The sequence below is a fragment of the Peromyscus californicus genome, unplaced genomic scaffold, assembly GCF_007827085.1.
Source record: "Peromyscus californicus insignis strain IS unplaced genomic scaffold, ASM782708v3 Scaffold_11__1_contigs__length_118956290, whole genome shotgun sequence".
NCBI lineage: Eukaryota > Metazoa > Chordata > Mammalia > Rodentia > Cricetidae > Peromyscus > Peromyscus californicus.
The window spans coordinates 116,281,994-116,303,923 of record NW_026294402.1 but is presented as its reverse complement, the minus strand read 5'-3'; the positions used below and the strand labels follow the sequence as shown (position 1 = coordinate 116,303,923).

At 42.6% G+C, this 21,930-nt stretch overlaps 2 protein-coding genes and 1 long non-coding RNA gene across 10 annotated transcripts in view; 1 reads left to right on the top strand and 2 right to left on the bottom strand.

Moving 5' to 3' along the window:
• Nktr (natural killer cell triggering receptor) overlaps positions 1 to 11,256 on the bottom strand; it is a 40,883-nt gene extending 29,627 nt beyond the window's left edge. For 3 of the 8 annotated variants that reach the window (XM_052724884.1, XM_052724845.1, XM_052724853.1), the window contains exons 1-2: positions 2,688 to 2,766; positions 846 to 1,740 (exon numbers count right to left, since the gene is read on the bottom strand). Coding sequence is in view for 5 of the 8 variants with exons in the window: in XM_052724845.1 (XP_052580805.1) it covers positions 846 to 1,269 (424 nt within the window). In the remaining 3 variants the exon portion in view is untranslated. Of the gene's footprint in view, positions 1 to 845; positions 1,741 to 2,687; positions 2,796 to 3,478; positions 3,554 to 10,898; positions 10,983 to 11,124 lie in introns of those variants that run through there. The other 5 variants (XM_052724861.1, XM_052724869.1, XM_052724838.1 and 2 more) reach the window with 4 other exon arrangements.
• A 2,260-nt stretch (positions 11,257 to 13,516) lies between these two features.
• Positions 13,517 to 17,717, top strand: LOC128101579 (uncharacterized). The gene is made up of 3 exons (XR_008215129.1): positions 13,517 to 14,024; positions 15,769 to 15,898; positions 16,614 to 17,717. It is a non-coding gene; the product is annotated as an uncharacterized LOC128101579 (long non-coding RNA).
• A 12-nt stretch (positions 17,718 to 17,729) lies between these two features.
• Positions 17,730 to 20,787, bottom strand: Ss18l2 (SS18 like 2). Its single transcript, XM_052724822.1, has 3 exons — positions 20,653 to 20,787; positions 20,431 to 20,507; positions 17,730 to 18,111 (listed from the first exon to the last, which is right to left on the bottom strand). Exons 1-3 carry the CDS (start codon positions 20,719 to 20,721, stop codon positions 18,024 to 18,026), a joined length of 234 nt encoding a protein of 77 aa, XP_052580782.1. The 5' UTR covers positions 20,722 to 20,787; the 3' UTR covers positions 17,730 to 18,023.
• Between the last annotated feature and the right edge of the window lie 1,143 nt (positions 20,788 to 21,930).

The window sequence follows — 21,930 nt, the reverse complement described above, 5'->3', positions numbered from 1 at the left end:
CTCTTCTGGTAGGTAAGATATTTGGCAATATTTAGAAAAAAAAATTAACTAATCAAGTAACAAAAGCACAAAAAGGCCGAAAAGATACTAATTAAAGCCTTGAGGAAAAGAACAGGTATTTAACACTGTACAAACAGCCTTAGAACAGTCACTTCCAGCAGTAACACACTTGGCTAAATGATATATAAACTATTGACTCTCAAGGAAGACCAGTCAAAAAATTTTTAGAAAAATATCTACAGTTCAATGTATTTCCTTCAAGTTTCCAATTAGCCTGACACATGAACTATACGTAGGTGAGTTTAATAAGCCTAATCTTAAATGCTTAGCATTTGTAAGGTAAATTTATTATTCTACTGAAGTCAAGCTGGTCTATGAAAACAAAAATATTACATATATTAAGTTTTAGGAAAATATCAAATTAAATTAAGTATCAAAAGGATCACAAAATTACCTATGGAAGAAAGTTGTATGAAACTAACATTTTAAAAGGCAAAATACAATCTTAAGATACAAAAGCATCTGCCACAGGGAATAGCCACATTAATGCGGCCCACAACATTAAGTGTAAGTTGCTACATGCCATTAGAACAAGCTAGAAAGGGGAAAAAAATCTGCCATCACCATCACTTACAGATGGCTTTAATTCAGTAGACTATCTTTAAAATTGGACAGCCATATCACTCTGGATGCGCCTGATCTCCTCTAATATCAGAAATTAAGCAGGGTCAGGCCTGGTTAAGTATTTGGAAGAAACATCTTTAAAACAAATTTCCTTTTACATTCATACAAACAAATCTTTCTTTAGAACAAACAGAAACATAAAACTGTAAAGAAATGATTACCTTGGGGACAGGCTTCTGAAAAAAGAGTAGTGATCCATTTTCCCCAAAGGAAATATAAAAGACCATTACACACTGAAGCTTTGACAGCATCACAGTCCAGCAATGCTGGAGCCCACTGTAAATCCCTGCAACTGACTTTTCTAAGGCTTTTTGGGGAAGTGCAATAGTTAGACTTATGAAATGTTACTACTGTAGGAGTAAAATACAACCGTAAAGTTCTAGTACACAAAAGAAAATATACAAACCTTTGAGAAAGGAAAAAATACCAACTTTTATTCAAAGAAATTGCTTGGTTTGGGGGGGGAACCACAACTAGATTCTTTTTTCCCTGATGTAGAACTAATAACCAATTGTAAAGAAACAAAGGCACAGATGCATGTATGAAATCACATAGATTTTCCAAGTCTTCAAACAATACAGACATCCAGCCACCACCTGACCAGACTGTCCGTGGATTTATTAGGAGGGCACAAGGGAGCAGAGTGGAGTTTGTGTTACTGAGCTTCGTTCTCTTACCTTTTCATTTTGCAAAAGACCACATTCTCTATAAACAAAAGAATATGTTGACAGTTTTAGGCAGGAAGATAGGAGTTTTCATGTATATAGTTGCCTAACCTCCATGCTGAAAGTCATGTTTAACCTTAAAGTTAGCCTTAATTAATCTTGTCAATTAAAAGTTATATATTACAATATAATTTATCCCCAAACTCATGCAAATAAAGTATTTTCATGCAGCATTAGTTTCATGCAAAACGTGAACTACAAGTAAACCTCTTCTCATTAAAGTATGCGACCAAACTTGCTTTATATCAGAACTGAAACAAAAAAAACACAAAATACCAGGCCTTACCTTTAAAGTATCCACCATAAATTGATTCTCCACCTTTTCCATTACCTGAAAACAATGAGCCATAATGAAAACTTGAAATATTCAACACATGAAAATTGGTATCTTTTAAACATCTACTAGTGTATGCACACATTATGTATGTGTGCAACAGTGTAAACGTGGAGGTCAAAGGACAACTTGCAAGAGTTAGTTCTCTCCTTCCACCATGTGAGTCCCAGGGATTGAACTCAGGTCATCAGGCTTGATCACAAGTACCTTTACCTGCTGAGTACCTTGCCAGCTCCATTTGCTTTAGATTTAAGACACGGCCTCACTAGTGTAAGTCAGTGTGACCTTAAACTCAAAATCCCTAACCTCTACCTCCCAAGTGTTATAATTATAGGTGGACGCCACCACATCCACCTCTATTACAATTATTATTATTATTATTATCATCATCATCATCATTATTGCAGTACTTCAGATTGAAACCAGGGCTTGGTATATACCAAGCAAGTGCTCTACCATTCAGCTACCTTCCCAGCCCAATTAATTATTTTTGATGACCTCAATATCCTGAAGGAAATCTTGAACCTTTTACCTGCTACAAAAAAAAAAACCATGATTCTAGGTGCATTCAATTAATTTAATCTTTAAAATATCATGATAAGTACTATCAGAAAAATGATCTCTATTCTATGACCCATTTATTTCAAGTAGTAGTCACACTAAGAAATTTCTAGAATAGCTGTAACTGGACAGTACTGTGGTGTTCACTGGAAGGTAATCTATGAGATAGTTATAATGTCACTAAAATAAACTACATACAATACATCATAGTCTTTTACTTTTTCACAAGTTCTCGATCTGTAACATCTGTTCATCCAACAATGATGCACTGAGGACACAATATTCACATCATTCTGTGACATAATATTCACCATTAAAAGCAATAATGAGATTCTTTAAAAAGTGACAGATGGATTTATTAGGAATATAACTTTTAACTCTACCTTCACTGAAGTCCCCACCCTGAATCATAAAGTTTTTAACCACACGGTGGAATGTAGAACCTTTGTAACATAACTTCTTCCCAGTTGTTTTCCCAAGGCCTTTCTCCCCTGGGGGGGAAAAAAAGAAGTTTAGCTACAAACCATCATTCTATGGGAATAACCAACAAGCTAATCTGCAGTCAAATCCCTCCCATGTGCTGATACCGTGAGAGATGTAAGACACAATGTATGTAGCAAACATACATAACGTACAAACCAAAATAAGTAACACAAAGCAGTTTATGTATTAAACTGATCCAGAAACAATTCTATGTGCTACAGGAGATAAAAATGAAGATGAATGAAATAAATTGGTTCAAACATTGTGTCTCTTTGTGTTCAAATAAAGGTTTTAAATTGAAGTTTGCTATTTCTAATGTTTAACATTTTTTTTTTCTGCTTGGCTAGGGTATGTACAATGATGCATAATAAAAAGCAACATGTTTTGTAATTTAAAAAATTGAAATTTAGATAAAACTTTTCCAAGATAAATTAATTTTGAAGATGTCCTATTTGACAAACTAATACATAAAAATTGTACTACATGAAATAGAATCATCGTTTTAAAGATGATTTATTTTTCCTCCTGTCTTCTCAATTACTTCATTTCATATGAAGTAATGATAACATTTTAGCTATAAAACTCACTTCACAGACAATTACGCTTTTATGAAAGTTCCCCCACCTTAAAGCAGATACAGATACAAGTAGCCAGGCATTCTTACTGAAAACAGGTTAAAAACTTCACTGACCTGAGCATAGACATAGGAAGTTTTTGCACGTTTTTGGACATATGTCTGAGAAGAGCTGAAACATAATTCGACCAACTGAAACAAAATATATGAGGGAAAAAGAACAGTGAACAAGTTAATACAAATATTCATGTAAGAACTGGGAGGTACCCTAATAACATTAAGGTTCTTCTTTGTTTTTTAGAGATCTAACACAGTGAGTTTTAGTTAAAACTCATGGCTCTAGCACAAAAATTGTAGATTTGAAGTTTTTTTTTTAACAGAGCCTTCTTGTATATTAGACTCCTTTAATACAGAACTAACAACTCTTTTAAAAAATATTTGTTTTGTTTTGCTAAGCTAAAGATCAAGCCCATGGCCTCACACATGCACATCAAGCACTCTAGTGTTGAGCTGCACACACTCCCAGCTCCAAGTATTCTAACTAATAGCTGTGTGACCCATTAGGCCCTGTCAGTAAATTAGTACCTCCCTCCATAACAGTCTATTTTGCTCAACACAGAAGGAAAGTTCTTCCATGCTGTCTTTGGAGCTTTCTTCTCTCAGCTGCTTGGAGCCAATCACCTAAACTGTACCCACACTCAACGCTCATGTTCCACTCCCTGAGAGCCAGGGGAGAAAAGGTTGCTCAGAAGAACCAATGCTGTCTACAATAAAAAACAATAAAAAGAAACACACTACGCTCTAAAAACTGTTCACAAATTCTGGTCTCATTATTATTATTATTATTATTATTATTATTTTGGTTTTTCGAGACAGGGTTTCTCTTGTATTTTTTGGTTGTGAGCCTAGTCTTTAACGGCTGAGCCATCTCTCCAGCCCTCGAGACAGGGTTTCTCTGTGTAACAGTCCTGGCTATCCTGGAACTCCCTTTGTAGACCAGGCTGGCTTCGAACTCACAGAGATCCACCTGCCTCTGCCTCCCGAGAGCTGGGATTAAAGGTGTGCGCCAACGACACCCAGCTCCATATTCTTTTGAACTGTTTTAAATTACTAAGCTGTTGTTAATGGGTTATACTTGTTAATTAGCATATATAAATCAAAATTCAGACATTCCTTTAAGACACAATATCCAAGCACACATTCCATTAGCCCTCAGGTCAGTGAAGTGAGATCTTCCTGAAAAGTGCAAATCCTGTTTTAGTATTACCATAAAATACAGTTTTGAACCATGAAGTGGTAGTGCACGCCTTTAATCCCAGCACTCAGGAGGCAGAGACAGGTGGATCTCTGAGTTCAAGGGCAGCCTGGTCTACAGAGTGAATCCCAGGACAAGTAGGGCTACACAGAGAAACCCTGTCTTGAAAAACAAAAACAAACAAGAAACCAGTTCTGACTATATAGACCTGTTCAGAGTCTCAGTAAAAAGATTTTTAAAGTTTATTACATTTCCTTTTATTTATTGGGGGGAATGGTATGCATGTATTACAGAGCATGTATTGAGGTCAGAGGACAACTTGCAAGAATGAGTTTTCTCCTTCCACTATGTAGGTTCCAGGGATCAAACTCAGGATCAAATTTAGCAGCAAGTACCTTTTCCTGCTGAACCATCTCTCTGGACCCCAAGAAATGGAGTTTTAGTTCATAATTCTCTCCTAATCCCATCTCCTCCCTCATTCTACAAAGTCTTTTCCCTTATGGACATTTTATTTAAAGAAGCAGTATAAATCAAAATAAACTGTACATCAAATATAAGTCATGTTTAGAATAGACACAAACTGAGTCCTACTTTTTTTTATTAACAGTTTTAATGTATTTCTAGCTATCCCAATCTGTCCTTTACTGCACTACAGATACCTGTCACGGACAATGTCAGAGGCCAGCTCCGACCTGTAGAAGGGTTCTTGGGGAGAGGAGTGAGGAATGAGAAAGTATTAGATAGAAATAGAGACGGAGACAATGAGAAAGACAGAGACATAGGATAGCTTCAGGAGGACCCTGAATCAATACCCAGTCACCTGGACTTTATTCATGATAGGCTTTTTCTATATCAGCGAGGGGAGGGGCAAAAGACGTCCCCCTTTCAAGGTCGAGGTATAAAGTACCAACAAGTGTAGACCCTTCAAAATACCTGGTAACCACGTCCTTGGCCAAATCATCCCATTACGTATCCCTGTTGGGCAAAGCAAGCTCAGACTTTCAGATCTTGAGTAAGACCTCACTAGGGAGCCTCTGTGGGCCCCCACAGGACAACCAGAGGGATCATTATTGACCATCCATCATGTGAGAAAACTTCCCTGTGTCAACACCCTAAAACTAAACTCTGACAAAGTCAAAGTTTAAAACAATTTCAAAACTTTAGCTGATTCTTGAAGAAAAAGATACAAGCTCTGCAAGTCAGAACATACTTAGATCTTTGGAATCATTGTACAATGTTTGCCTGTAGGATAAAAGAAACAAAAACCAATAGGGTGTGGTGGCAGGAGTCTTTCATCCCAGCACTCTAGGCAGGAGAGATCCCAGTGAGTTTTGAGGCCAGCCTAGTCTACAAACCAAGTTCCAGGACATCCACAGCTGTTACATGGAAAAACTCTGTCTTGAAAACAAAACACAACATAAAACTATAGAGAGATCCTGTCTAAAAGATGACCTGGGTTCAACTTCCAGCACCCACATCAGGAGGTTCACAACCACCTAAACTCCAGATCTAGGAGATTCCAGTGTAGTACTCACTCAGAAGGCAGAGACAGGTGGATCTTTGTGAGTTGGAGGCCAGTTTGATGGTCTATATAAGTAAGTTCTATGACAGCCAGAGCAACAGTTTCTCCGTGTATCCCTGGCTGTCCTGGAACTCCCTCTGTAGACCAGGCTGGCCTCAAGTGCTGGTATTAAAGGTGTGTGCCACTACACTGGCTTCAACCAAGGCTTTCTTAAGATCACAGAAACATCTAAATCAAGTGGATTTTTTTTGTTTGTTTTTCTTTTTCTTCTTCCCCCTAAAATTCACAAGGCTTTAAATCAGTGGCTCTCAATCTTCCTAAATGACCCTTTAATATAGTTCCTCATGCTATGGTGACCCTCAGCCATAAAATTATTTTGTTGGTACTTCACAACTGTAATTTTGCTACTATTATGAATCATAATGTAAATATCTGTGCTTTCTGATGGTATTAGGAGACCCCTGTGTGAAAGGGTTGTTTGATCCCAAAGGTGTCACCACCCACAGGTTGAGAACCACCACTTTAAAATGAAAGCTGGTCAAAGTTTCTCCTTTACAGGTGACTAAGTTATTTATTTCCTAGTAGCACAATAAATTTGAAAATGTGAAGTCTAACATTCAGAGATGTAGGCCTAACTATCATAACCTAACCTGATGTAGAACATTTTCTACTGGACTTAATCTCAGGAGGCAAGGGTTAGTGGAAAGTCTTTGTGTTCTCTATAGCACATTAGGATTGGAGAATAGACAAAAAATAAAGCTGCTATGACTTTAATTTGGTGCAAGGTTAAAAAACACTTGGGCTGGAGAGATGGCTCAAAGGTTAAGAGCACTGCCTGCTCTTCCAGAGGTCCTGAGTTCAATTCCCAGCAACCATATGGTGGCTCACAACCATCTGTAATGAGATCTGGTGCCCTCTTCTGACATGCAGGCAGAACACTGTATACATAATAAAAAAATAAATCTTTAAAAAAAAAAAAAAACAAAACACTGCCATATCCAACTAGAGATGGCTCAGCAGTTGAGAATACTGGCTGCTCTTACAGAAGACCCACCTGGTAGCTCATAGTAACTCCAGTTCCAAGGGATCTTATGCCCTTTCTGGCCTCCAACGTGCTGGGATTAAAGATGCACATAGACATACAGGCAGGCAGGCAAAACACCCATACACATAAAATATAAATAAAAACAAAGCAAACTGCTATCTCCAGAAAAATTTTTTAAAATATCCTAGAGCAGTGATTTTTCAACCTATGGGTCACAATCAACCCCTTTGGAGGTCGCCTATCAGGTATTTGTACTACAATTCACAACAGTAGCAAAATTACAGTTAGGAAGTAGTAACAAAATAATGTTATGGTTGGGGGGTCACCACAACATGAGGAACTGTATTAAAGGGTTGCAGCATTAGGAAGGTTGAGAACCACTGTCCTACGGTGAGGGCTGGGGTGATGGCTCAATAGACAAAACATCTGCATCACAAATGTGAAGATCTAAGCTTGAATTCCCAGAGCCCATGTAAAATGCCAGATGCAAACCCATACACACGTACACACGTACGTGTACACACACACACACACACACACACACACACACACACACACACACCCCCTAGGATAAACAGATTAACCCATGAGGTTCCTAATGTATGACAGCATATTAAGCACATGCTTTACCATTGAAATATATGTCTAGCCTTCCATTTTGAATGAAATACGGACAAACTCTTTAGAAGAATTTCTGCCTATAAAGAGGTATAACTTGGCCAGGCAGTGGTGGTGAACACCTTTAATCCCAGCACTCAGGAGGCAGAAGCAGGGGAATCTCTACGAGTTCAAGGCCAGAACTGAGTTCTAGGACAGCCAGAGCTACACAGAGGAACCCTGTCTGGGGGTGGTGGGGGGTGGTGGGGGTGTCATAATGTGAGTTAATTCACCTATACAGAAATTGACGACTCTAGAAAACAAACAAGAAAATATTAACCTGAACTAAGCTCATTTGTGAAACAAACTGTAGGCTTTCAACAAATAGCTTAATGGAATTCTATTATTTTATAGAAAACAGGTAATATTTGATACTCTCAGTTTCTAAAGATGTAGTCTCTGAAGAAAAGTAATATGCTTCAGTATTTTGTTTTCAGTGACAGGCATAAGCTCTGGCTCAGGGCAGTTGAGAAGGAAGGGGTTGGGCATGTAGCTTTAGTGGTAGAGCACTGGTTAGCATGCCTGATGCCCTAGGTTTGATTGCCAGTATCAAAAGTAAAAGATAAAGAAAGAAATAAGAAGTAAACTTCATCCCCTCAAGTTTCTATAAACATACACACACACACACACACACACACACACACACACACACACACACACACACACAAACTGCAAACAATAAAAAAAACTTCATTCATTAGCCTTCAGGACTGGCCACTAGGCCCCTGTACTGTTTATACTCTTTGAGACATAGTCTCCATTAAGTTGTCAGGCTGGCCTCAAGGTTCAAACTTAATTGTAGCTCAAGAGGACCTTAAATTTACAAACTTCCAGTCTAGGCCAAATGCCTAAGAAATCTAAAGGAGGAGCTGTTGAGAAGTTTCAGCAAGTCAAAGTGCTTGTGAGAAAACTCCAAGGAAACAAGAGTCTTGTGGCTTTGGTTTCTTCAAAAACAGGGAATTGTTCTTGGAATGTTTTCTCGTGACCTTCTCAGGTGTAACAGACAGGAGTGAGTTCACTTTAGATTACTGACTACAAATGGCTATTATTTGTTTCTATGCCTTTATGGAAAAACATGTTTTTGCCATGAGCAGCTTGTGACTGTGATTAATCAGGTGACCCTTCTTAACCCTCAGAGTATAAACTGTCTGATGCTTTAAATAAAATTGGCCATAGCATGAGACTTTCGTCCACCTCATTTTTAGGCTCCACTCTCCCAGGTTCATGCTGCCATCAACCTCTCTAATGGGAGGGAAAGATGAGCTATGACTACAGACTATGGCAACTAATGACTATGCACACAAATCTGACAAATTAGATAAATGCATCAGTTTCTTAAAAGCTACAAACCACCACTACATCAATAAGTAACAGACATGTAGATGAATATTCCTCTATCAAAGAAATTAAAATATTCATTAAGAGCCTTAATAACAACAAAAGAACAGTCACAGAATTATTTCCAATAGGAACAATTCACTGAATTCATACAGAAAAACTACTATATAATGTAAAGGTTTCCCCCCTTTAAATCTGTATTTGCATTCATTCCATAGTTTTATAATTCAAAAGTTAAGCTGTTTTGCATTTGTACTGATGGTAATTGAAAATACACACTACGTTGTATTCAACTCTTAGCAGTGTATCTTGATTTCTATACCACCTCTGCTTATCAAAGTAAATCAGATACTCTATCTGTGACGCTGAGAATTGAACTTGGAGCTTACATATGATAGGCAAGCACTCTCCCACTCAACTATATTCCTGTATGATTCTTAATTCATCTTTGCTCAGTAGTTAATCCATGCTCCAGATAACAGGGGTTTTACTAGTTTTTAAGAATTAAAAACAAGCTGGGCAGTGGTGGCACATGCCTTTAATCCCAGCAGAGGCAATCAGATTAAGTATTTTCCTTTCAAGATTCATATCTGTGGTGCTGGGGATCAAAGCCAGGTCCTTGGTCATTCTAGGAAAATACTCTACTTCCGAGTTATGTTCCTAAGTAACTAATTATTGCTTTCCGAGTATGCTCACACCTTAGGTTTGCAAAGATCTGTGAAAAAATCTCCACAGTAAGTTTGGTAAATGCTGAATGTACTGCAGAAACAGTTAAGTGTTGAAATGTTAAATGGGAGAGACAAAATTTTTAAGATCACTTCATTCCTTTGTTCAGGGTTCTCCTTACTCTTTTCCCTCCACTCCAGCCACACTGGGCTCTTTACATTCCCTCGGAAACTGTTCTCCACGACCAAGTGGTTCTCAAATACACCCACATGGTTCGGCTTCTCATCTACTTAACTGTCTTCACAAACTGGACTTTTCTCACCACCTCACTGAACAGCACTGGAAGGAATGTGTTTTTAACCCTTTGTTAACTGCCTGTGGTCTTCCAACAGGATGTAAACATAAAAGTGGCAGCTGTTTTAGTCACTGCTGTACCTGCAGAGCCTAGGACAAGCTCTCCTAAGACACCCGCAACATAAAATGTGTTAAAATTCCTGCAGTTTACAACTCTTGAGCCTAGCCCGCGTGGTGGCACACGTCTTAATCCCAGTGCTTGGGAGGCAGCTTCGAGGCCAGCCTGGTCTATGGAAGGAGCTCCAGGACAGCCAAGGCTATACAGAGAAACCCTGTCTCGAAATACAAAACAAAATAAGGACCTCTGCGCCTGAAACAAGTATTTCAGGAAAATAAATGTATGTTTATACATGTGTATGTATGTTTCTGCTGTATACGTGCATGCGCACGCATGTATGTCTAAGTCTCCCTGTGTGTGTCTGTGTATTAATGAATGGCTGCACACTATGGAATTCCTAAGACAAAACAACAGAGCTGCGGCGTATCCACGATGCAATTCCGGGGTTACGGAACGCACACAAGCCGTTCTGTCGCCTAAGCCCTTTCCCCAGCAGTCCTCGGGAGAGACGGGAGGGCAGTTGACCAGCTCGTGACCAGCCAGGCTGGACTCGGAGGAGCGCGCTCCGCTGGGCGGCCCGCCCGCTCCTCCCCACGCCCGGCCCGCGGCGCGCTCCACCGTCCCCGGCAGGCCCCGGCTCACCCGGTTCCCGGTTGATCTCGATGTCGAAGTGGCACTGCGGCCGGTCCTGGGCGCCCATCGCGAGCGCGGCGGCGGCGGCGGGAGCTGCGGACAGGGAGGAGGGCGCTGAGGGCGGAGGAGCGGGGCGGGGCGGGGCCCGGTGACAGGGGCGCGGCCGCCAGGAGGCCGCCCGCCGCCCGCCGCCCGCCCCGGCCGCAGGCTCCCGCACTCCCGTGGAGCTCCTCACCTGGCCGCACAGCTCCGGGTCAGCGCAGGAGAACGCCCTGCCGGCGAGCCCAACGTCACCAACGGAAGGCCACCTCCTGCCGGCCGGGGCCAGCAGCCCAGTGCCACGCCAAAGCTCGCGAGACTGGAGGCAAATGTCGCGAGAGTCCAATCTCGCCGAGGGACGGCCCTTGTGCCCCGCCCCTCAGGATCAGCGGTCCAATCCCAAGTCCTCAGCGCTGTGCGAGCTGTCAACCACGGCTGGCGCAGCATCGCGAGACTTCCTGGTTGTTTGACCAGTGAATGAGCGCGCTAGTGAAGCCGGGGTTTCCGGAGCCGACGTGGCGTTTTGGCTTCTTCTTCTTCTCGGGGTTGATATGAGTTTCCATAAATTTCCGTACGCTGTTTGTGTCGAGTTAAAAGACTCTTGGATGCCAGGGGTGGTGACGCACACTAATCCCAGCACTCAGGAGGCAGAGGCCGGCGGGTCTCTGTGAGTTCGAGGACAGCCTGGGCTACACAGAGAAACCCTGTCTCGAAAAACCAAAAAAAACAAAAAGAAAGAAAAAGTCACGGATGTGCCTCACTTGTGCCTGCCTGGCTGAGACAAGAGGCTGGCCGCCAGCTTGAGGCCACCCTGGATTACTGAGACTTTCTCAAAAAAAAAAAAAAAATGAAACCAAACAAAAAGCAACAACAAAATCCCAAGCAAAACACAAACCATGGTTTTGCACACCTCTTAAGTGAAGTTCAAAGTCATCCTGAGCTACATAACAAATACGTGCGAATTTGAGGAACCCAGACCAGGTGGCTGTAGCGATGGCGGCGCAGCACTGGTTGCAGAGGAACTGGGTTCAATCCCAACACCCACATGGTGGCATACAACCATCTGTAACCCCAGCTCCAGGTCCCATCGAGTTCTGACATCCGTGGACACAGGCACGCACGTGATGCACAGACATACGTGCAGGCAAAACACTCATAAAGTAAAACCTTAAAAAAGGAAGAAGTCTGTCTGTGAGTGATAGCACACACCCTTTAAATCTAGCACTCTGGAGACAAAGGTGGATGTCTACAAGACTGAGGTCAGAGGGGCAGAGTCGGAGCAACAAGATGTCCGCAGACCGGTAACACCACAGTCACGTGGCAACATATAGTTTTATAGAAACGGATTAATTTAAGATGAAAGAGCTAACTAGCAAGAAGCTGGAGCCATAGGCTGTAGGACTTAAAAGATCTTAATAAAAACAAACCCGGAGCCAGGTATTGGGGTATGCTGAAAGATCAGAGAAACAGAACCAGCCACAGCTAACCTCACCTCGCCTAATTTTTTGTCTGAAATTAAAAAAAGCTTATGACTAATACAAGGAAAACTATATCCAATTGTGGGAGCCCGTTCCCAGGTTCCTCGTGGCTTTACCCAGCAGGTCCGCATAGAGGATGATTAGACCACGGGTCTGAGTGCAGGTGTCTGAGATGGTCTGCACTTGACTGCTGGGGGAGGAGGTCTATTGCTCCACCCCTTGGCGTCTCTATAAAAACCCTGGGGCAGAAAACAGTCGGGGCCGGTTGGAATAGATTCCAGGCCCTCTCGAGGCTATCCTTTATTTTCTATCTGTTTATCTCCGCGATATTCTCCGCAATAAATCCTTCTATCTAATATTTCCTGCTGCTCGCACTCAAGAAAACTCTGGGGAACTGTGGGGGTGGTTGGGTAAACGCCCCACATCCAATAAGTATATACAATATATATAGTCAAGAATTACATTAAAAATGTCTAGTCCATTAACATTTGACAGATTCAGACAAAAAATTTCATTACTTATCCTATGTAAAACAAGTAGTTCATTTTTAAAAGTTGATTCAGTAATCTCCCTTTTTTTATCGTATCCATATTCTCTTTTTTTTTTAGGGTAGATTCAAAAGTCTACCTTTTATCCATTTCTATATCTTCTCTTTTTTTCAGAGTAGATTCAATGTTCTACCCTTTTCTATAATAGGCCATACAGTTTGCAATTAATATAAACCTCTGAGTGATTATTTTATAAGCAGCTGTGGGACCTCGGGTGGGAGAGATTCGTCCAGACTGATGGGCAAGCAGGACTGTTATAGATTTCCTTGGTAACAAATTCAGAAAAGAAATGCACTAAAAAGGTGTAAAGTGTATAAGTTTGAAAGACATCAAAAGATAGTTTTGGGTTGGTGATATAAGTTAGGATAGAAAGTGAATTAGGTACAACATTTTGGACTCACCAAAATAGGATAAATAATGGAGTATTTTCTCTGAATGTGTCAAATGTTTATGCACTGGACATTGTTAATATAATTATTGACTGTATATATTATATATAGTTATTGCACTTTTGTATATAGTTTTTCTTATATTAGTTATAACCTTTTATTATTTTAAATGAAAAAGGGGAAATGTGGTGAAATATTGTGTACCCTAATAAAGCTTGCCTGAGGATCAGAGAACAGAACAAGCCACTAGATTAAACATGAAAACCAGGCAGTGGTGGCACACACCTTTAATCCTAGTACTCAAAGGCAGAGATCTGTCTGGATCTCTGTGGGTTCAAAGCCACCCTGGACTACATGAGATTGACTCAGTCTAAAAGAGAAACAGAGCCAGGCAGTGGTGGCACACACCTTTAATCCTAATACTTGGGAGTGACACTCCTTTAATCCTAGCACTTGGGATCTCATGGCTTTGCTACCAGTATTTGAGAAGCACACATGCCATAATCCAGCACTAGGAAGGAAGTGAAATGGCTGGGTGGAGAAAGGCATATAAGGCCTGAGGAGACAGGAACTAGAGCCTTTTGGCTGAGACCTTTTTGGCTGAGGACTCAGAGGCTTGCAGTCTGAGGATTTGTGTAGATAGGATCTTGTCTCCATTTTAGCCTGAGGATTTCAGCAATAGTAAGTTTCTCTAGTGGCTTGTTCCTTTGTCTCTCTGATCTTTCAGCATTTACCCCAATATCTGGCTCCGGGCTTTTCATTATAAGACCATTGAGGATGGTATTATTGTGTCCTTGTTTACTTCAGGTTTCAGCAGTCTTGTTGGTGAGATTTATGGGTGTAGCTTCTGACATTACTAGGGGACAATCTCACAACAAACTCCCAGATTCTCTCTCTTACAGTCTTTCTGCCCCCTCTTGGGCAAACATTCCCTGAGCACTAGATGTGGGAGTTGTTTTGTAGATGTAGCTGTTGGGACTGGACTCCACATCTTGATTGGTTGTAGTTTTCTGCAATAGTCTCTGTTTATTGTAAAGAGAAGCCTCCTTGATGAGGGCTAAGAACTACATTTATCAGGGCTAGCCCCTGAAGAAAAATGTCTCCTCTGACCAAGTTTGTATTTTGGTGGCCAGTCGACCCAGCTTTTTGTTGTTTTTGTTTCTTTCCCTGGAAGCTGGGGATGTAGCTCAGTGGTGCAGGATTAGAGCGTGTGAGGTTCTAAGTTCCATCTACAGCATGGAAGGGAGAAGGGAAGCAAGGGGGAGGGAGAGAAGAGGACAGAGAAGGGGAGGGAAGAGAAAACCGATGTATCAACTTCATGAAAACTTTCTCCTGTTTTCATCTGGGAACTTAAGTTTCTCCTTTTATGTTTAAATCCAGTCTTCAGAAAACCGTTAAAAATTGTGATAAGGATGCTGAGGTGTAGCTCTTCAAGGTTGACGGCTTCTGGTGGAGGTGGGGGTAGGGAAGGGCTCAGTCTTCTCTAAGGGGCTGTCCACTGGGAGTTTGACCATGCCCAGTGAGTATATGCGCAACACAAAACAGAACTTGTTTTTTCCTTCTGCTGTTTTTGGGAAGGTCACAATGGTTGGGGGCAGACCTGGGAGGACTGGAGTGAATGTGATCAGAGTGCATTATGTGAAATTTCCAAATAATCAATACAAAATTACATAATAAATCAATCAATCCAGTCTTCCTGTGTCACATAGAATGGGATTAGAATCTTGGAGGCCTGCCTGTGTTCCATAGCCATTTGTTGAAGACTTTTGTTTTGTTTTTTTGAGACAGGGTTTCTCTGTGTAGTTTTGGTGCCTATCCTGGATCTGCTCTGTAGACCAGGCTGGCCTTGAACTCACAAGAGATCCTCCTGGCTCTGCCTCCTGAGTGCTGGGATTAAAGGCATGCGCCACCACCGCCCGGCCATACTTTGTTTTTTATTTATGGCTAATACTATTTTTTTCAACCCATAATTACTTGGATTTATGACCACATATGATTACCAGTGCCACACTGCCATTTTTAAAAAATTGTTGTTTTATAAAATTGTAAAGCCTGCATTATATTATCGTTACCATTTCTAAGTGCAGTTCAGTGGTATGAAGTACATTCACCTTATGGCACAGCCATCACCATCAACTGACTCAGAAGGTTCATCTGGCAGAACTGCAACCATGGCCCTTCAAAAAATCATTTCCCTCTCCCCTTCACCCTACTCTGCACAATACCTCTACTTTGTCAGTTTAGTGACTGTTTGTCTCCTGTTTGTAGAATCATGTTGTGAAGGTCTGTTTTGGTTATCAACTTGACTGTATCTGGAACCAACTAGAATCCAAGCCGCTGGGCACCCCTGTGAAGGATTCTTCTCATTGGATTATTAAAAGAGGAAGATTCACCCTAACTGCGAGCCACACTTTTCTTTTTCCAGATAAAAGGACCTGGAAGGAGACTCTGACCACTCACACTGTCACTGCTCAGTTCACCTGTCCTTTGCTGGTTGATATGAAAACCAGCTTCTTTGTGATTCCAACACAGACTGATGACAGCAGCTCTCCAGGGTAAGACGGGGATTGCTGAGACAGCCAGCCTCTTGGGGTGAGCAACTAATAGATTTTCAGTCTTTCCAGGAAGGGAGTGAGCCAGTAGGCCCCAGTCTCCCATAGCCTTTGCTTCAGTTTCTGCCCTCACTCCCCTTCATGATGGACTATGACAGGATGTTTAAGCCAAATAAACTCTTTCCTCCACAAGCTGCTTTTCATCATGGTGTTGTATCACAGCAACAGAAAGCAAACTGATACATTTGGTGTCTATCCTTTATGGCTGGCTTCATAACTTAAAGGTGAAATACCTTTAAATTGCATCCATGTTGTATATCAAGCTTTTAAGTGGAAGGAGTCAAGAAAGAGTGATAGAAGTGAATATGGTCAAAATGCATTATATATATGCATGAATATGTCATTGTTCTCTGTGAGTTTGAGGCCAGCCTGGTCTACAGAAGGAATTCCAGGACAGCCAGGACTACACAGAGAAACCCTGTATTGAAAAACCAAAAAGAAAAAGGCACACACCTTTAATTCTAGCACTTGGGAAGCAGAGGTGGGTGGATCTGAGTTCAAGGACAGCCTGGTCTACAGAGAGAGTTCCAAGACAGCAAATGCTACAGATTGAAACCCTGTCTAGCAAAACAAACAAACAAACAAAAGAAAAAAAAAGAAAGAAAATATTGTTAAACCTATTTTGTATATGCTAACAAAAACATTTTTCCTTTTGCAGGGTCTCATGTGGCCCAGGCTAACTTTGACTTGCTGCCTCTACTTCCCAGGTGTGCCTAGTGCTGGTTATTCAACTTTTTTGCCTCTCAGCTCTGAATGCACCCTTTGCTTGATTCTCTGTAATGTGTAATTCAGCCTTAAGCAGGGATACTTGCTTCAACCTCTCTCCCTGAAAAGAAACTTTGGTATTTTTTATAACCCAGGAGAAGAAAAGAGGTGAAAGAAAGGCGAGAACAGGGCTGTGTGATGGCATTAGCTGATTACAAAGACGTTTTGGGATACTGAAGAGAAGTGTACATCATTGTTGTGGGATATTTGTACACTGTGTGAAGATATATTGCTGTGATTGGTTCAATAAAGAGCTGAACAGCCAATAGCTAGGCAGGAGATACAGGCAGGACTCCTGGGCAGAGAGAAAGGAAGCCGATGAATCTACTTGTCCAAGAGACGCCAGGAGACACAGAAGAAGCAGTACGTGACAGAACGTAGATTAACAGAAATAGGTTAATTTAAGTTATAAGAGCTAGTATGTCGCGTCCGCCTCTCGACCAGCAAGGAAGACGCGACGCCAGGCTCTTCTCCAAGCAGTTTATTCAGGAACCTTGAACAATCTTCTGACCCCGGGGAAAGCCGCCGCCTTCTTCTTCTTCTTCTTCTTCTTCTTCTTCTTCTTCTTCTTCTTCTTCTTCTTCTTCTTCTTCTTCTTCTTCTTCTTCTTCCTCTCTCTCTCTCTCTCTCTCTCTCTCTCTCTCTCTCTCACTCTCACACTCACACTCACTCGCGTGTGCCCTCTCAAAAGCCAGCCCACGCCCTTTATAGCCACTGGGCAATCAACCCCGTGGTGCCACGTGGACAATGCCACTAGGGTCATACGCAAGCAAGCCAGATTAGGTCCAGGTGTGCGGATCCTAGCCTTAGCCAAATAAGGAGCATCTGCCATCGGGAAGGCAGAAGCCAGATGCCGTGCCATCTTTGAGGCACGGCCGTGCACGGCTCTCTACACTAGTAAAAAAAAACAAAAACAAAACAAAACAAAAAAAAAACAAGCCTAGGCTAAGGCCAACCTTTCATAAGTCTCTCTGTTGTTATTTGAAAGCTGGCTGGTGGGACAGAGAAAGACTTGTTACACATCATTTATTATTACATGATATCAGAGTTAAATTAAGAAGCACTGTTGATTCTGGTGATGTGGTATTGCTGTCACATAACTCAGTTTAGTTTTCCAGTGGGGTCTGCTTTATTACTAAAATATTTACACTTAGAATATAGTACAGTTAGCAGCAACTTTCTTCTCAGTCTAGAAAGAGCCACAGACTTCTCACCCAAGTGGCTCAGTTACTAACAATTCTGTCTCTGTTTCATAGGAGATGGGTTCCATTCCATCATTCCGCATCAACAGCCTCCTAGAAGATTATTCCACTGCCTTTGTAAGGCTGCCTGTGTTGGCATCTGCGATGGTAGCTAAATAAATGAGATTTCTATGCAACACATGCTGGTACCTATGAGTGAGAAACAAGAATTAGAGGCTCGGGTTTTTGTTTGGGTTGTTTTTTTGTTTTTTTTTTTTTTTGGTTTTTGTTTTTCGAGATAGGTTTTGGTGCCTGTCCTGGATCTCACTCTGTAGCCCAGGCTGGCCTCGAACTCACAGAGATCTGCCTGGCTCTGCCTCCCGAGTGCTGCGATTAAAGGCGGTGGTGGCGCACGCCTTTAATCCCAGCACTCGGGAGGCAGAGGCAGGCGGATCTCTGTGAGTTCGAGGCCAGCCTGGACTACAGAGTGAGATCCAGGAAAGGCGCAAAGCTACACAGAGAAACCCTGTCTCGAAAAACCAAAAAAAAAACAAAAAAAAAAGGCGTGTACCACCACCACCCAGTTTAGAGGCTTGTTTTCACTCACCTTGCAAACTAGAAGAAAACCTACCCAGTGTGGTGGAATGCTATTCCCTTGACTGAATGACACAGGTCACCAACCTTTTTTTTTACTTTTTGATTCACCTGCCTCTGCCTTCCCAAGTGCATCAACACACCTCACTTCACCAACCTTCTTGTTTAACTTAGACTCTCACCCATTCTCACTTATCACTCACACATATGTCCTCCAAGCAAAAAAGTCATGGTTGCTTGATCTAGAGGACACAACCATGACTTTTTTGCTTGGACTACAATAGTAGTTTCCTCACTCCATGGTTTATGATGAAGCCCTGCTTTATTCCCCAGAGTTGGAATGGTCACAGCACAATTTAAATCAAGATCCTGTCGTAACTGTTCTAAACCCCTCTAAAGATGCCATCTCATTCCTACAAGGTCTTAATGTAATGGGGGTCTCCAGTTACTTCTGTGTTCTCCTATGGCTGTCCCTTTGTTAAGTTCTAAACACAGAGCCTCCTTGATGTGGCCTGAGGGTATTCAGCACCTTTATCCTGCCTTACTTATCTCTGGGGCTCAAGGCTTCACTCAATGCTACCTTATTAGAGACTCTGCCCCCTACCATAACTTACCCTACTTGATTTCTGCGGGGTTGGAAATTGAAACCTGAATTTCCTGTTCATGACAGGCAAGGTGCTCTATCACACCCCGGCCCCCAAATGCTTTTTATCCCATTCAAAGCACTTATTATTATATAATCTCATTATATTTGTTCCCTCTGGATTCTGTGTATGAGTGTTTTGCCTGCATGTATGTATGGGCATTACATACATGCCTGGTGCCCGGAGTTACAGATGGTTGTGAGCCACCATTACTGGGAATTGAACTTGGGTCCTCCGCAAGAGCTACAAGTACTCTTAAACTCTGAGCCAACTCTCCATCCCTCCCTCTGGATTCTAGACTCTAGAATGTCAGCTCCACAAGAGATTTGGAGTCTTTTGTGCTTCTTACTCCCAAGTACATCAAACACTGAGTCCTAGTCCATAGTACACCCGGCACTCGGGAGGCAGAGGCAGGTGGGTCTGAGTTCAAAGTCAGCCTGGCTTATAGAGCAAATTCACAGGGAAACCTTGGGGAGAGAGAGGAGCCCTTTCTTATGATCAAGGCAAGCATAATTGCTTGCCATTCAGAAAGAATCATCAGACTTGGGAAGTGCAACCTTCACAATGTGAAAAAACAGGATAGGAGATTTGTAAAGAATCAATCTACTAAAGAAAAATGTGCGGCAGGCATTTTCTAAAAATGAGAAAGTGTTTACTATAAACTGTAAAAAAGTAAACCACCAAATGTTGGAGTCAAACATAAACACCTCAGAATGGAAATTCTCCATTGAGGTACTTGGAGAAGGATTGTAGGTGACTAATTGTTGGACCAAATTTAGAAAAGGGTCTCAAATTCTGTTTCTTCTCATTCTGATATCCCATAAAGAGCACATTAATTCTATCCAGAATTAACCTTTGGTTTAACATGGAAATCTCTTTGTTGGTTGTGCATATCTTTCACAGACTGACTGCTAGTTAACCAAATGCCCTGACTTACTTACTGGGAATGGACGTAAAAGCCATGAATAAAGAGACTGTGGCTCTTATCTGAGCCTAGCTTTCAGATGCTTCGCTGTCATCAGCTGACAGGGTTTATGTGAAACCCTGAATAAGTTCTACCATAAACTATATGGTCTTGAGTAGTAAGTAAATAACCTAGAGAGGGCAGGGGGCACAAAGTCTTGCTATGTAATCTTAGCTGGCCTTAAACTTGTGGCCATCCTTGGGCTGCAGCCTGACAAGTGCTAGGATTACAGGCATGCAGCGCCACTCAGGCGAAGTAACTTCTCATGTGTCTTTTCTCATCGGCGACCCATCACCCAGACTGCCGCACGTCCCCAGTGGCACTTACTGGACGCACTCGTTCGCTCGGCCCTTGTTCTGATACTCCACGATACAGCGGATCAGCTGGTCATTCTCCTCCAGGAGCTGAAAGGAGGGCGAAATTGCAGGGTACCATCAGGTACACCGCCCCCGCCCCGCCCCCGCCAGCAGGCGCCGATCTGACCCGGGCCCCCATCCCTTCCCACCACGGCCCGGAAGCTGCAGGAAACTCCTGCACCGGGACGCTCACCCGCTGGATGGTCTCCTGGTTGACCTTGGCCTTGCCGCGAAGCCAGTCAGGGGCGAAGATGACCGACATGCTGTGAGTTAGGAATCCCGAGCCGGGAGCTGCACGGTCGCGTGCTACTGACGCGAAGCCTACGCCGCGGGGTCCGTCCCCGCCCTAAGGAGGCGGGGCGAAGAGAATCGACGACCATTGGAAGCGCTGCGGGGCGGGGCGGGGCGGGGCGGGGCTTGTGATTGGACGGACACGAGCTCGCGGACCGGCACTTGCGGAGTCTGTGACGCTCCTCTGGGGACCGGACTTGGCGACGATTGACAGCTACGGGCTGACCCGCCTCTCCCGCAGCCCGGCTCCCCGTACCTTCCTGAAGAAACTAGTTCCAGAGCAGTGAGAACTGTGGGTGTTGCCTCCAGCCAGCTCAAACCAGAAAGCACGGATAATAGATTTCCTGTTAGCCTGGATAATACTTTAATATGCCTAGATTCTTTCCAGACAATAAGAAATTGAATATCAGGAGCTAGTGGTTAAGAAACTTAACTACTCTTACAGAAGACAAGAGTTTGATTCCAAGTATTTATGTCGAGTGGCTCACAACCACCTGTATGTATCTTCAGCTCCAGGAGATCTAACGCTCTCTTTTGACCTGCCTGGGCACCCACATACACGTGCACATGAGTAAAAATTTGTTAGGAAATCGTACTAGCTACACAGAGAAACCCTGTCTCGGAAAACCAAAGAGAGAGAGAGAGAGAGAGAGAGAGAGAGAGAGAGAGAGAGAGAGAGAAAGAAAAAAGAAAAGAAATCGTTCTAATTGCTTGTTGCAACCCTAAAAAGAACTAGTATTTTCTCCATTTTACAGATCAGAATATAGATGCATTTCCCTGAATCCTATTGGTCAAATGACCGCCAGACTCTGAGCCTGGGCAATGTGGCTTTAGAACTTCATTTAACAGGGAGATCTTGAGGGACTTCCTAGAGTTTCGTTTCCCTGCCCTAGAACAGGTTTCCCCTACCCCCTTTCAGGCTTGTAAGACAGCAGCTTCCACCTCATTTCCCAGCATGAGGCTTCAGCTAGAGAAGTTGGGGTGACCTGCCTGAGTGGGGTCAGGACTCAGAGCTCCTTGCTTCTCAAGTTCTGACATCAGGTTCTCTTCCCCACAGGAACCTCCCAGAGATTCTGCAGAAGACAGGATGGGCAGAAGCAGAGCCATCAAAAACAGGATGGAGCCGGGCGGTGGTGGCGCACGCCTTTAATCCCAGCACTCAGGAGGCAGAGCCAGGCGG